General features: G+C 41.3%; 1 protein-coding gene across 1 annotated transcript in view; it reads right to left on the bottom strand.

Moving 5' to 3' along the window:
* upb1 (ureidopropionase, beta) overlaps positions 1 to 16,908 on the bottom strand; it is a 175,146-nt gene that overhangs the window by 26,332 nt on the left and 131,906 nt on the right. Inside the window, exons 6-7 of the mRNA XM_043716199.2 lie at positions 14,378 to 14,547; positions 9,568 to 9,649 (exon numbers count right to left, since the gene is read on the bottom strand). Of these exons, the coding sequence (XP_043572134.1) occupies positions 9,568 to 9,649; positions 14,378 to 14,547 (252 nt within the window). The remainder of the gene's footprint in view (positions 1 to 9,567; positions 9,650 to 14,377; positions 14,548 to 16,908) is intronic.

Raw genomic sequence — 16,908 nt, 5'->3', positions numbered from 1 at the left:
AATCATATACACTGATCAGAATCCATTGAAGTTTGCAGAAATTTAAGGACAATTCCAGATTGCTGTTACAGCCATTCAATTTGAAAATTGTGCATGTGGCAGGACGAGAAAATGTGATTGTCGACACACTGTTGAAACTTGAATAGATTCCCTACAGTGCGGAAACAGGCCCTTCGGTCCAAGTCCACACCGACCCTCTGAAGAGTAACCCTCCCAGATCCGTTTCCCTCTGACGAGTGCATTTAACATTATGGGCAATTTAGCATGGCCAATCCACCTGACCTGCACATCTTTGGACTGTGGGATGAAACCAAAGCACTCGGAGGAAACCCAAGCAGACACTGGGAGAATGTGCAAACTCCACACAGTCAGTCGCCCGAGGCTGGAATCGAACCAGGGTCCCTGGCGCTGTGAGGCTGCAATGCTAACCACCGAGCTGCCCACTTGAATGAGAAACGGAGGTGTTTGGTGGTAGGAGTAAAACAGACAAACAAAATGTAGTAGTGCATGTTTGCATGATTATTGTCAATGTATATAAGTGTTGTAATATACTATCAATTTAAGATTAAGGGGTTTTAAAATGAGGTTAACTTTTGATATTGATGGGCTTTTTTTTTTTAAACAAAAAAGGGGGAAGGTGTGATGATGCTGCTTCTTTTACAAGATTGTGTTGTCCTTCGTTTTTTTCCAAAAGTGTTTGAGTCACAGGCTTGATCTACTGGAAGTTAAGTTTTAAAAAAAAACTTGTACAATGAAAGAGGAGTGGCCAATTTTCCCAGCTCAGCTTTTCTCTGGTTTGGTTTGATTTGATTTGGGTTTTAGCAGTCTGATTATTCAGAGAATGTAGTCAGTCAGTTGTGAAGCTGCTGGACACAAAGAAGAGGGTGCATACTTATCCTCCCTCTCTCTGACATCTCTCCCGAAAGAACCGGTGTTGAATCTTTCCTTTTTTTGTAAAGTGGGGTTTATAGGGATTGTTGCAAGTATTTGGAACAGCATCATTAAGTTGGGATAATCTGCTGGGTTTTCAGATAGGTTACATTAATCTATATTGTGTTCTGTTTTGTTTGTGTTTCATTCAGTAACCTTGCAAATAAATTCTGTTTTGTTTAAAACAAAGTGGCTGGGCCAGGTGCATCACTCCCGGAGATATCCACTGTACACCTGCTTCAAACAAAAAACCAGCAAAGCTAAGGTCCAGGCTACTTTCTTGAAATATTTTCAGGGGTCTGGCCTGGTCCATATAACTATATTCTGATTCTGTTCTATTACTCTGATATATTTACAGAAGCTGTGATTTGTCTGGATAGCACAAAACAATATTTTTCACGGTATCTTGGTACATGTGACAATAATAAATCAAATCGATTCAGTAAATACTGGACCAACCAATGACATCCACATCATTGAATGAATGTTTTAAAAAATCCTCCACTCACAGCTAAACACTTTAGAGAATGGTCTTCTTGGTAACTATCACATTGCTGAACCATGGTTTCGCCTGTAATAAGGACAGTCTTCTGAAGCCCAGCTCTATTCCATCTCCTGGTGTACAGTCAGAGCACATCACATTCTTGTCGAATAACAGCTTGTATTTCTCCAGCACTTTTCAAAGAACAAAAAATTACAGCACAGGAATAAGCCCTTCAGCACTCCAAGCCTGCACCAACCAAGATCCTCTATCTAAACGTGTTGCCTATTTTCTAAGGATCTGTATCTCTCTGCTTCCTACCCATTCATGTATTTTGTATGGTAAAGGAAGAGGACATTTCACAAAGTTGTTAGATGAAGTGACCAGGAAGGTTAATGAGGGCAGGGTGGTAAGATGTAGTCTATAAGGCCTTTGATAAGGTTCCACCTGGCAGGCTGCTCTGGAAGGTTAGATTGCATGGAATCTCAGGGAGCTAGCAAACTGGATACACAATTGGCTTGATGGTAGGAAACAAAGGAAAATAGCAGAAGGATGCTTGTCAGACTGGAGGCCTGTGACTAGTGGAGTGCCTCAGGGGTCGGTGCTGGGCCCATTGCGGTTTGTTATCTATAATCAATGATTTGGATGAGAATGTACAGGGCATGATTAGTAAGTTGCTGATGACACTAAAATAGGCGGTATCGTTGTCAGTGAGGAAGGTTATCAGAAATTGTAGATGGGGAAGTGGGCTGAGAAATGGTAAATAGAGTTTAATATAGATAATTATCAGGTCTTGCATTTTGGAAAGTCAAATCAAGGTAGGACCTTAAATGGTGTAGTGGAACAAAGACACCTTGGAATCCAGGTGCACAGTTCTCTGAAAGTGGAGTCACAGTAGACATGGTTTTGGCATACTGGCCTTCATCAGTCAAGGCAATGAGTATAGAAGTTGGAAAGTTATGTTGCGGTTGTACAAGTGAGGCTACACTTGGAGTATTGTGTTCAGTTTTGGTCATCGTACTCTACAAAGCATATTATTGAACTGGAAAGAGTGCAGAAGAAATTTACAAGGATGTTCCCAGGAGTCAAGTATAGAGGGAGAGGTTGGACAAACTAGGAGTTTTCCTTTAAGAGTGTAGGAGACTGAAGGGGATCTTGTGGAAGTGTATAAGATCATGAGACAGGGTGAATGCACTCAGTCCTTTTCCCAAGGTTCAGGAATCAAGGAGTAAAGGACATCAGTTTAAGGTTAGAATAAAGGGGAACCTCAGGGACAACTTTTGTTTTTTTTTTACAACACAGAAGGTGGTACACATATGGAATGAGCTACCAGAAGTGGTTGAGGCGGGTACATTTAAAAGACATTTTGACACATACATGGATAGGAAAGATTTTGAAGGAAATGGGCCAAATGCAGGGAAATGGGGTTAGAGTGGACAGACATTTTGGTCAGCATGGACCTATTTGGTCCGAAGGACCTGTCTCCATGATGTAGGATTCTACAACTGTTGAAGCTCCTAGCAAAGCAGCCCCAAAGCTCCGAGCCATTGGAGAGATCAGAGACTGTGACTGAAAGGAAGGAGTAGGTTTCCTTAAGGGGGCAATGGGTAGGCTTTCTTTGGTTCAGGTTGAGGAGCAATATGGCTGGTCTGAATCACATTACTAGGTCTGCCACACATGCTTCATATTCATCTCCGGTGCCTGCCCCTTAGAGATGCGCAAGGAAGACAGTCATTCCTTAGCAATGGATAACTGAGGAATGTAACTTTGCACCCTTTACAGCTAGGATGGATATACAGTACCGTGAACTTCGCACAAGGGCTTGGAAGAAGCATAACTCCGTAACGAGTAAATTGTGACTGTCCTAATCACACATTTTACTCAACTGAACACTGGTCCCAAAGTTCCAACAGCAGGAGTTCACCACTGAAATCCAATCATAGGAGGTGCTGAGGAACATTGTGTCTATTTCTGGCCTCAAGGTAAACAGTTTCCAGTAATTATTGCCTTGAGTCTCACAGTTTTATCATCTACAGGACAGCCATTCACATTCAGTGTAATTTACTTGCATCTTCATGTTCGAGATTTGTCAGAGTCCACTGATACTCATCATAGACAATGAAATCAAAATGCTGATGTGAACAATCTTCACACAGATTGATCATGAAGAGAAGACTTGCATTTATATAGCATCTTTCACAATCTCAGAGCAGTACAAAATATTTCCAAGTCAATGAGGTACTTCTAAAGTGCAATTGCTGTTGTAATGCAGGAAATTTGTTTCTGTGATAAATATTGCATGTGATGGCCTGGAGATGTAATGCTCCCATGTACCCCATAGGAGAAATCTGACCTGTGGAAGAAATTCAGGGATAGTAGTAAATAAAAGTGAAGGATTGATGCACCAGATTCCATCTTCAGGATGAAGGCATCTGTATCCTGAAGGTCAAAAATTAGCCTAAAACTTCCCACACACCCAAAAGCCACAGTGAGAGGAGGCAAATAATATTCTGCACTCTGGGGAAATAGTTTGTTATTCCACTTTGAAACAGATTTTTGATTGTGTTCCAAATTATCCTTAATCTGTCCCGTGATGATGACCCTGCTAAAGTAGAAACAAAGGGAAAGCTTGTATTTCCACAGAACCTTCCATGACCACAGGATATCAATAAGTACTTTAGAGCTCACACTTGCTTACTGTTATAATATTGGAATTGCAACAGTTTTGTGTATAGCCAAATCTCAAATAATAATTTGAAAACAGCCAAATAATATGTTTTACAGATGATGGTTGAGGGATAAATAGAAGTCAAAACCAGGAGAGAAACTCTTGTCTATGTTCTGTATTACCAAGCCTTTATTTAAAGATTTTTCAACTTTGCCAGGGGAAGTGCCCTGTTACCTCCTATTCTCCTCTGTTACCTTACACATACTATCTGTGCTACAGCACTCACTTCCTATCAATTCACACGGACCACCACTTTCAATGTTGTTTCAATGGCTGTAAGCCATCCCAACCCCCAGATTATTAACACTTCCTGTCCTCTGCACTTCCTACTCACTCATTCAGGACACCCTACCACTTGTATCAGCACCAGCAGCTGTACCACTGTTCAATCTTTCCCTTTACGTCACTGCAGGAGAAACGGGCCATAAAAGGACAAAGATGAGAGATGTGGGGCCAACATTTGCCCCCTCACCCTCTCTGAAGTGAACATAATTGAATTAGTAAGAGAGGACCACGATTCTCCTGTGGTGATTCCAAAAGGTCCAAAGCTTGGCAGCCAAATAAGCTTCATTGGCAAGTACAGCACTACTCTCTCATTACCACCAAAGTGAATATATTCTTAGCATGCTTAAGCTTCTAGCTCTATTGCCCAATTTATGCTCTCTTGCAGTATGCAGGCACAAGGAGCATGCACACAGTAGATGCCAGAAATGCTCACAGATCTGTATTCCCATCGCTGTAGTCATTTGCTACTCAGGTGAAAAGAGGACGAGGGACCTTGACCTCAACTCTAGCTGCCCCTATCCTTTCAAGGAGATAGGGTGATACAATCGGCAAAGGAGGAAACAATGCACAGGCTCTAGGAAATCTGCTCTCAGGATACTCTGGAGGTGCAAAGCCACTCCACCTCCATCTCCACCCAACCTGTGACCCTTAACCTTTTGAAAGTGGCAGTCAAGGAGGACGAGTCTGCATCTGGGCAGGTCACTTGCAACATGTCTGGGTTCTCTAGCCACAAAAACCCAAGATCATCTGTCCAAACCTTGGTAACATTGCAGGGAGAGCACCCTCCACCCTTAGCCAAGGACCTTGGTACTGCGCCTAGACACAATAGGAGGGCAAGTTAAAAAAGAAAGCATTCTGAAAGCATTCCGTTATGGACCAAGCCAGATCTCCTCAAAACCTTTCAAGAAAGTAGCCCAAACCCTATCTTATCTAGTTGTTTTATGCAGGTGTAGAATGGATGTTCCAGGAGTTATATAGCTGGTCAAATCACTAAGTTTTAAAGAAAACAGAATTTATTTGTAATATTACCAAATGAAACACAAATAAAAGACAGCAGAATGTAGAATAATTTAACCTATCCAAAACCCCAACTTAATGATACTGATCCAAATTCCTGCAACAATCCCTATACACACTCCTTGGTAGAAAATACAGGGTCTTACAGGAGCCTCAAACTGACACAGCTGCTTTCAGTGAACAGTCAGACTGCAAAAACTAAACTAGAGAAAACCTGAGCTCAGAGAATTGTACAAGTTTTCTTTTTGTAAACTTGAAAGCCCTTTTACTGATGCAATAACTGTTAGCTATGATCAAACTGGCCCTAAAACCCTTCAAACCTAGACTTTTGGAATTGCTGCTGAAAAACAAAAGCCAAGGACAGTGTAGCCTTTTTAAAGGAGCAGTAGCATCATCACAGGTGACATGGATGACACTTCATTGTACACAGAATGTCACATTTGGCACTTGGATTCATCATCTCAGTCAGACTCTCGTTTTAACTGCAGCTATAAGAATGAAGATAGCCCACCTTAGCACTATATGACACAAGAACACAGTCTGAAGAATTGTTACTCCTTCCCGAGGAGTTCAGGATTTGTAAGCTATGTAGTTGATTAATGCATGATCAGCACAGGAACAATTTTTTCTCTAGCCTCCAATTTGTAAGTCCCTGGTTAATGCAATTGGCCCTCGAGGGGCCTCAATATCCATAGGTGGAGCCCACCCTTGCAAATCAGTTTCTATATTTGTGGCAAAGTTGAGATTTAATTGTAGATGAAGGTTTTCTAGATGGTGCTAACGACAGTGAACTGTAGACTCCATCTCTTGCTATAGGACCCACCAACCAAACTTTATCTTCCTTTCTGCATTGCATACACTGGTAATCCCATCAACACTGAGCCTCCCCATTTTTCCACCCAATCCTTTTACTTAACTATTTCTTTCCCAGTTCATCCCCGAGCTCCACGCTTACTGCCTAGTCATGCCCAACATAGTAATCCACTGCACCCCCTTGAAGTCAGGGTGGTGGGTGACCATAGATGACCCCTGCCTCTCCTCACAACCCTGCGGCCTCCTATTCTACAATAGCTCCACCCTTGTATGTAGGGCTGCCCCCTTCACAGTCACTGTCCCCTTTGCACCCCAGCATGCTACCTCCAGTCCTCACACTAGAGTTCTGTATTTTCCCCCACGTAGCACTATCCCATTATAACATCCCTTGATGCCTAGTAACCAACCACACACATATCTCCACCCCTCTCCCAGACCCCACCCTCCCAAAAATGAGTGCGTGCTAAGGGCCCAGAGATTCATCCTGTTCTCACATGAAATGGGTGTGTGTCCCTGTGCATAGGAACACACAGGACACAGGAGCCAGTGAACTCCAAAGTGCAGTAGTGAAGAGCTGAACTGTATTAAATGGTATGACAGGATATGTCATGATGATTGGCAAGGTTGGTGCTTTGCGATGCGAATAGAGGGGTACCCCAAATATTTTGAGAATTGTGGCTGGGATGGATACTGGGAAAAGATGCCAGAGACATCCATCTGGGGAAACACTCTGATATTCCTACCAGGAAATGGCATCACCCAGATTCTCTCCAGGCTCTGGGAGATTCACAACCTCCTGACCACTGCGGCGAGACTTGGCAAGACATGCAAACTGGACCCCTCGCCACTCACCAGTGAGATTCTGATCCAGTCGTTTCAGAAAAAATTTCTGATTTTCCTCATGTCATGTTCCTAAGTTTTCCAATTTTGATATTTTTTATTTATTCACTGGGATGTGGGTATCACTGGCTAGGCTAACATTAGTTGCCAAATCCTAAGTGCCCAGAGGGCAGTTAAGAGTTAGCAACATTGCTATGGGTCTCGAGTTACATGTAGGTCAGATCAGGCAAGGGCAGTAGATTTCCTTCCCTAAAGGACTATTAGTGGACCAGATGGGTTTCTCCTGACAATCAAGAACAGTTTCACAGTAGTGGACTCTTAATTCCAGATTTTTATTTCAGATGCCATTATCGGGTTTGATTTGCCAGGACATTACTTGTGTCTCTGGTTTCACAGTCTAGCAATAATACCATAAGACTGAACACCTCCCTAATATTTACCCCACATATTGCCCATGCTTTTTCAGACACTAAGAAAATTCTACCCATTGTTTCCAGAATTTGCATCATATAATTTAGTCAATCCATCCAATACTTAATAATTGAAGCAGCGGTTTTCAGATTTTGTCTGGAATAAATCACCACCAACCTTTCCTCAAGACTTGTTTGATTGATCCCAGAGAAATTAGCTTTTCTCTAAAATACAAACTGGCAATATGACAAGCGTATTTGCAAATGGTGCCTTTCCAGGTACCAACTACACTAAACATGCTAAACATTAATCATCAGGGTTCCTGTGATAAAGGACCATGTTGTTGCCCCTCACACTGAAATCAGGAGCAGGAGTAGGCCACTCAGCCCTTCAACACTGTTTCGTTATTCAACTTGATCATGGTTGATCCTCTACCTTAGCACGATGGTCTAGCAGTATCACTCATCCACTGATATCAGCAGTACCTAGAAATCAATCAAGCTCTGTCTTGAACACATTCCATAACTAAGGAACTACAGTTCTCGTGTGCAGAGAATTCCAAAGATTCAAAACCCTCTCAGTGAATAAGTTCTTCGTCATCTCAGACTTAAATAACTCACCCTTTATTCTGTGTCCCCTGTTTCCCCCCCCCCTCCCCCGCCATCAAGTCCCTCATGAGGGGAAGCAACCTTTCTGCACCTACATATTGAGCCCTGTAAGTACAGGTATTACATAAGTTTTTATGAGATAGTTTCTCATTCTTCTAAACCCTATTGAATACAGGCCCAGTCTCCTCAATCTGTGCTCGTAGGATAGTGCTACAATTGCTGGCAAACCTCTGATGCACTCCCTCAATAGAAACCAAAATTCCCTTGCGATGAAGGCCTACATACCATTTGCTTTCCTACCTGTTTACTGTACCCGCTGCCATTCTTCCAGCATTAGATGCTGTCTCATTGACCTCCAGACCCCTTGACCCCACTACTGACAGATGTCAGTAACCCAGTCTAAGCCTCAATCACCTCTGGAATCAAACCCCTCTGCCTCTTCATGCCTCTCCCCTCCTTTGAAACCTTTCTCAAAAATTCCAACTTTGACTCAACGTTTTAGGTCGTCTCTCAAGGCTTCTCCTTTGGCTCTGCTTCAATTTTTGTTTTAATAGCTCCTTTCCTTTTAATTTTTTTAAAGGCAATATTGAAGTTGCTGTTTCAGATCAGGCTCAGACAATTTTTCTTTAGGAATCTTCAATCCTCCTTTCCTTAAAGCATAATTTTTAAATGGGGATACAGTAAGGATAAAGATGTACAAGTTAGATGGATTGGCCGTTATAAATTGCCCTGGAGTGTCCAGAGTTGGCAGTGGTAAATTTGGGTTACGGGGATAGGGTGAGGGTGCAAGGTCTGGGCATGATGCTCTTTGGAGAGTGGGCGCAGATTGGATGAGCCAAATGGCCTCCTTTAGGATTCTAAAGATAACAATAGGTCTAATATTGGCATTTATTCAGAGATAAGCAATCAAGGGCAGAATGAACACAAGCAAAAGAGAAAAGCTTGATCATGTTTTTATTAGGATCCCTAAAGGTTTATAATTCCACACAGCACCCTTTGTCCATAGACTGTTCAATTTAAGTCGTCCAGCAAGTGACTGGGAAATTATGAAGAATTCTATTCTTGGAAATCCCTAATGGTATTATGTGTACCAGCAGCTCCTGCCCACATCGCGAGGGTAATTAAGCATAGGCAATAAATACCAGCCCAGATAGGGATGGCCACATCCTTTGAATGACTAACAAAAATGTTCTGTTACATAAAAACTGAAAGAACTGCAGATGCTGTAAATCAGAAACAAAAACTGAAATTGCTGGAAAAACTCAGGTCTGGCAGCATCCGTGAAGACAAATCAGAGTTAAAATTTCAGGTCTGGTGACCTTACTCAGAAAATGTTTTGTTGTTTGTTACATGGAATATGTTAGATTCTAGCGAAGTGAGGGTCAAATGTGTGTTGAGGCCCTGTCCCAAGGACCATTCAGCAGTCACAAATTAAGTTCAACACCGTTACTCACCGTCCCGACTCGATTGATGGCACAGGTGAAACAGTGATTGGCGATGGCTGCATTCCTGGCTTCAATAGGCCACATGGGTTCACTGAAAGTCAAAATAACACATTTAGACAAGCACTACCTTCCTGGGCGAGTTTCCAATGACACAGCAGCAAGACATTGAGGGAACTGAAGAGTTCCTGGCTCTGAGCTGATTGGCCACTGACAAACATTTTCCTTCAAAGCAGATATTGTTGCAGTAATCGGAGAGTTTTCCACTAAATCCCCAGTGATCTCCATTTTGATAGGGCTCCTTCCACCTCACTCCTGGCAGTCAGTTCAAGTCCACACCTGGATCAAGGTCCTGACAAGGTTTGGGAAAAGTGGTTCTGGCCTAAGTATAGCTGAGTGGCAGTGAGTAAGTCACTCCTGAGACAATACTTGACAACCAGTATTGGTGATGTTAGTTCCTTACATCACCTCATGGCGCACTGGAGCAGTAATTTGCCCAATTAGAGTTATTCTGCATTTTGTCAATAGGATATACCTACCCAGTTGTTTAATTGCCAACACGATAGCTGCACTGGAACAAACATTTGCCAAACTGTGATCAACATTCCCTCTCAGCTTGTATAAAAAGAACTGCAGGTGCTGAAAATCAAACAAAAACAGAAAATGCTGGAGAAGCTTAGCAGGTCCGGCAGCACCTGTGAGTAAGATTTTTCAAGTCCGGTGACCCTTCATCAGAGCAGGTCTGACAAGTGTCACTGGATTCGATATTAAGTTTCTCTGTATATAAATGCTGCCATACCAGTGAGTTTCTCCAGAACTTTCTATTTTTGATATTACATCTTATTTTACTGTTGACAATTTGGTTGATTGTTTTATATGCATGGCCCCTTTAAGATTTTTCCACATGGCTGCAGGTTGTCAGATTGCTTGGGGTCAATGTCAGGACTCTCTGATCCCAGTCACAGCTTTGGAGGAAAGATTGACAATAAGTCTCAATTCAGTTAAAACATATCATGGGTTTTACTCGACAGCAGTATCAGGGAAATTGCTTGTTTGTGAAGAGCTGCCTACAAACTAATCCAGAAGCATTACTGAAAGCAAGGATAGTAAATAATCCGCCTCCAGTTAGTGATTTGTACCTTTCTTGACCTTTTGACAATCAATGCTTACAGAATCTACCTCTAATCAGACAGATCAACAAAAGCAACAAATATCAGTGGACAGGGCCCATAAAATCCAAAGGTTACAGGGCTGAGTTAAATGTAATACAGCCCTTTAGTGACTGACTCACACAACAGTGATGCATTTTGATTAGATTAATGGGAAGCCATTCACCTTATCAAAACATCTGTTTTGAAAATTTTGCATTACTTAAGTTAAATTTGTCTAACCTCTGCTACCAAGTACCTTTTTACCAAGTATTCCTACCCATTGCTGAATTATAATAAATCTCTTCAGCGTTTTTCCCACATTCTTGACAGTTTTCCTACAGCAAGCTTCTGCTCACATTCTCACATTCTAACCAAGGCAGTGATTTGTACATGGTCTCTGTCCTCCATGTCCTAAACAGTTCTGATGGAGCTATCCAAGAATGAATGAATGAATGAATGGTTTTATTGTCATGTGTATTTTACAGTGAGCAAAACAGTAAAATACAGTGGAAAGCTTTTCCACTATCGCCACGATCTGGTGCCATTTTGAATAGTTTTAAGAAAAAGAAAAAAAATAGAAAGGTATAGCTCAACGAGAGCCATCATTCCTGAACCAGCTCATCATTAATGACGTCTAAGAACAAAGAACTATGCAACACAGACCATTTGTCACACCAAGACTCTGCCGACGTATGATGTCTTTCTAAACTAAAACTCTTTTGCTTCTACGCGATCTGTGATCCTCGATTCACTGCTTATTCATTTGTGTGCCATGATGCCTCTTAAACATTACTATTGTATCTATCTACCACCTCCTCTGGCAGTGCATTCTAACCACTTAACACATTCCAGAGAAAAATCTTACCCCTTACCTCTCCTTTAATTTTTCTCCCATTACCTTAAACCTACGTTCCCTCGTAATTGACATTTCTATCTTAGGAAAAGGATTCTGACTATCTAAGCTTACAAAATTGAGATGCAATCAGGTCGCCACTCAGCCTCCAACATTCAAGTGAAAACAAACCAAATTTCTCCAATCTCTCATTACTAATATCCTCCAAACCAGACAACATCCTGGTTAAAAATAAACCTTTTCTGTATGCTCTCCAAAGCCTCCACAAGCTCCGGTAATGTGGCATCTAGAAGTGTACGCAATATTCCAAATTTGGCCTGAAGTTCTATACAGATACATGACTTGCCAATTTTTAAACTCTATGCCCTGATTGATAAAGACAAGCATGCAGTTCAGCTTACTGAAGATCTCACCCACTTGTGTTATGTTAATTCTTCCAAGGGTTTGCTACTTATTGTATACTTCCCTCCCACATTAGATCTTCCAAAACGCATCACTTCGCACTTTCCCAGATTAAACTCCATCTGCCATTTCAGTGCCCAAGTTTCCAACCTATCTACATCCTGCTGTATCCTCTGGCAATCCTCCTCACTATCTGCAGTTCCCCCAGTCTGTGTTGTCTGCAAACTTACTAATCAGACCACCTACATTCTCCTCCAAATAATTATATTTACAAACAACAAGGGTCCCAGCACTGATTCCCGCAGAACACCACTGGTCACAGATCCCAAGACAGAAAAACACGCTTCCACCACTACTGTCTTTCATGACAAAATCAGTTCTGTACCCATCTTATCAGCTCAATGCTGATCCCATGTGACTTCACCTTCTGTGTCAGCCTATCATGAGGGACCTTCATAAAAGTCTGGCTAATGTCCATGTAAACAACATTCATTACCCTGTTCTCATCAATCATCTTTGTCACTTCCTTAAAAAACTCAATCACATTTATGAAACACAACTGCCCTGGACAAAGCCATGCTGCCTTTTACTAATCAGTCCATTTTTTCCCAGTGTGAGAAAATCCTGTCCATATGAATCTTCTCCAATAATTTCCCTACACCACAGATGTAGGACACTCAGCCTCTAAATTCCCAGATTATCCGTTGCCCTCCTTAAAGGCTGAAATTTCCTCCAACCATAAATGCATATTGTAAATTTGACCAGATATTGAACTGGAACAGCCATATAAATACAATGGCTACAAATAAAGGTTAGAGGCTGGGAATTCTGCAGCAAGTAACTCATCTTCTGACTCTCCAAAGTCTGTCCACCATCTACAAAGGCACAAGTCAGGTATATAATGGAATATTCCCCACTTGCCTGGATAAGTGCAGCTCCAACAACACAAAAAGGTTCAACACCATCCAGGACAAAGTAGCCTACTTGACTGACACCACATACACCACCTTCAACAATCATACCCTCCACCATCAGCCTTTCAGTAGCAGCAGTGTATATTACATAAAAGATGCACTGTAGAAATTCACCAAACCTCCCTCGACAGCATCTTCCAAACCCATGAACACTTCCATCTAGAAGGAGAAGGGCAGTACATATATGAAAACACCACCACCTGCAAGTTGCCTTCCAAGTCATATACCATCCTGACTTAGAAGTATATGGGCTATTCCTTCATTGTTGCTTTGTCAAAGTCCTGGAAATCTCTCCCTAACTGCCACCTTGGGTGCACCTATACTCCAAACACTGCAGCAATTCAGGAAGACAGCTCATCATCAGCTTCTCCATGGTAATTAGAGACAGGTAATAAGTGTTTGCTTAGCATGAATTAATGAATGAATGAAAAAAAGTCTTTATTGTCATTAGTCCCCACCATAAACTCCCATCCCCAACAATCAACTCCATTACTCTTCCATAGCAACCATCAGACACTGAACCAGACTGTTCACAACCTCCTCTGAGCTGAGATTCCAACCACCATGATAGTATTGAATAGTGGAGCATGCTTAAAAGGATTAAATGGCCTATTCCTGCTCTTATTTTCTTATGTTTCTATGTCCTGTTTGATAATGCTAATATGAGGTTTTACTCCAGTGAAAGCTCAGTCTGTCTTCCACCCCAGTTTTAGCAACATATCCTGCCTGATTCACCTCCTAATAGGGTATAGTCCTCACCTTTATCCTAAATGCTCAGACTTCATTACAAGGCCAGTACATTGTTAAAATACGTAGTTCACTTGAGATCACACCAGGTAAGAGTGTTAGAGGACTCGTCAATTAAATGTCAATGTTAAACCTCCTCTGCCAATACCATTTTGCAACAGCTAAGAGATACAGTATGTTTGTAAATATGATTTAACTGTGTAAATATGTTCACATAGACTTATACAACTTCTATCCAGCAAAGGGAACTTCCATCTGTACCCTGCACAGCTTTCAGAATAATCTTGTCATTTGGTTAATAAAATTCGCATTACAGGCCAAACAATCTATATGGACTTATCATTTCAAGCTCAGTTAAGTCAGAAGAGAACCCCATTCTCCATTCAGCCTGATTCTCTGTTTGAAAAATGCCCTATATTTGGGACTCTAAGAATTCAGAAAAAAACAATATACATCCATCAGCAAATTGATCATTTGTAGATAGCAGTGTTTGAAGTTCAGGATGAATGGAGTCACAGCCAAGTAGTTATGGCCATCTGCATGACCAAATGCTAGTGTAATGAAATTAATCAGTGGAAGTGATGTGTTCCATTATATCAATAACTATTTGGCAAAAACATCTAAGGGCTCTGGCCAAGCGGAGAATGAAATGTCACCACAGGATTCCCATAATTACAGTCACACTGTTCTCTCACCTCAGCGCCCCCACAGTAGCGCAGGGGTTGAAGATAATTTCAGCTCCATTAATGCTATACATTAACCAGTTCAAAGGGTGATGTCGACCAAAGCAGATATTAACAGCAATCCGTCCAAATTGAGTCTGAAACACTTTGTGTCCTGTGTTTCCTTCCATGTAGTATGTAGACTATGAAGAAAAAACATTTCCATTACCAAAATTAAAAGTTTGAATTTTGATACAAGTTACAAAGTTGGAAATTAATCCAAAACACTCACTATCCCAACTTGGGACACATACAGATTATAGGAAAATTGCATAATAGCAGCACCATTTAAACTAATGGGGCTGAAACTGCGTTATAACCAATACACCCTTTAAACGTTCACACTTTAGAAAGTGTCCCCAATTTGTCAATTCAGTTGAAATGAAATGAAAGTTATAGTGGAATGACCTGTAATTGCAATTCCTTTATCTTCATTGGGTCCAATTGCTGGAAGTCTTTTTAAAAAGAGTAGGAAGATTCGCTAACTTAGTACTGGCACTTTAAATCAGGACTATTGCTTTTTAGTTGAGGAGGAGCAATAAACAGAATAGAACATAGCTGAATAACTGGATGCTAAATGCAGTGGCGGAGTGAAACCAGGATTTTTTTTTTCAGAGGTGCTATGGATGTTCACTGCCTTAAATATAGTTTGTCAATGCAGGAGGTTACAGAGAATTACACAGAACTTCACCACATTTAGCTCAACTAGTCAACTATGCTGATATATCTGCTCCAAATGAGTCTCCTCCCTTCATCTCTTCCTCTCAGCATATCCCTCTTGTCCTTTCACCCTTTTCAGGCTTCTCCTGAAATGCATCTTTAATGTCACATAAACTAGTCCCTGTGGTAGCAAGCTCCATATTCCATCAACTCTAGGGTAAAGCAGTTTCTCCTGAATTCCGTGAGATTTATTTAGTAACAAATATATATTTACAATTCATGATTTGGACCTACCCTCTCTCCTCCACCCACAATTGGAAATATCCTATTCACATTGAGATAATGAAAGCAATTGATCGGGTCAAAGACATCTAATAGGCCATCTCTCAGCCTTCTCTACCCCATGAAAGAAACAGGAGCCTGTTCAATCTTTCTTGGTCGATGTAATCTTTCAGTTCTCACATCAGCCTTGGATACTGCATCTTTTACAGTTCCTTTTTACAATAAGAACAGCAGAGATGTGCATAAAATGTCAAGTATGGTCTATCCAGTGTAATGTAACTTCCCTAATTTTCAACTGTATCCCTCAAATCTTCGAATACTCAAGCAACTAGCTCCAGTACTTTTTTTTTGCCCTTTTATCAATAATTACTTTGAGATATCTGTAACTCAAAACACCGTTTGTAAGGGTAGTAGAGGCTAAAACCGTTATAACATTTAAGATGAATTTAGATGTGCACTTACAATGCCAAAACATACAAAGCTGCGGGCCAAGTGCTAGAAAATGGTTATAGTTAGATGGTAATTTTTGACCAGCACAGACGTGATGTATCAAAAGGGCCTTTTTCTGAGCAGTACATCTCAACTACTATGACACCATCCCTCTACCCTATTTAGACTTTCCTTATTAAAGAAAATTGTCCAGGGTCTCTTTGGTCTTTATGTAAAATGCATCATCATGTCTCTATTGAAAATATTTAATCTTGCTGAAAAGGGAGCATACTGTTAAAAGCTTTTCATCTAGCATATCTCAGGACATTTCAGGTAAAATATCATAGGACATTTTACCAGGACACATTCCTGGACATATTCCTCTTTCCTACAGATGTAGGATGGATGCTTATCGGCCTGGAGGTCTATGACTAGTGGGGTGCCTGAGGGGTCAGTGCTGAGCCCATTATTGTTTGTTATCTACATCAATGATTTGGATGAGAATGAGCAAGACAATGATTAGTAAGTTTGCTGATGACATTTAAATAGGCGGTATCATGGACAATGAGGAAATTGCAGCAGGACCTTGATCAACTGGGGAAGAGAGCCAATAAATAGCAAATATAGATAAGTGTGAGGTCTTTCATAGTAAATGGTAGGGCCTTAAGGAGTGTAGTGGAATAGAGGGATCTTGGCATTCAGGTTCACATTTCTCTGAAAATGGAGTCACAGATACTCAGCGCAGTGAAGGTGGCTTTTGGCACACTGGCCTTCATCTGTCAGGGCACTGAATATAGAATTTGGAAAGTTATGTTGCAGTTATACAGGATGTTGGTGAGGCCGCACTTGGAGAAGTGTGTCTAGTTTTGGTCATCTTGTTATAGGAATGATGTTACTAAACTGTGAAGAGTGCAGAAGAAATTTGCAAGGACGTTCCCAGGATTCAATGGTTTGAGTTTATAGGGGGAGGTTGGATAAACTAGGACTTTTTTCTTTAGAATGTACGAGACTGAGGTGTGGGGGAGGGTGGTGGTGGTGGAATCTTATAGAAGTGGATAAGATCATGAGAGGCATTGGTAGGGTGAATGCACTCAATCTTCTTCCCATTGTTGGGGAATTGAGGACTAGAGGGC

Source organism: Chiloscyllium plagiosum, unplaced genomic scaffold (genome assembly GCF_037043375.1).
Source record: "Chiloscyllium plagiosum isolate Xiang-an unplaced genomic scaffold, Cpla_swu_hap1 HiC_scaffold_24, whole genome shotgun sequence".
In the NCBI taxonomy this organism is placed as follows: domain Eukaryota; kingdom Metazoa; phylum Chordata; class Chondrichthyes; order Orectolobiformes; family Hemiscylliidae; genus Chiloscyllium; species Chiloscyllium plagiosum.
Note: the sequence above shows the minus strand (reverse complement) of the source record. Positions and strands in the feature narration are given on the sequence as shown.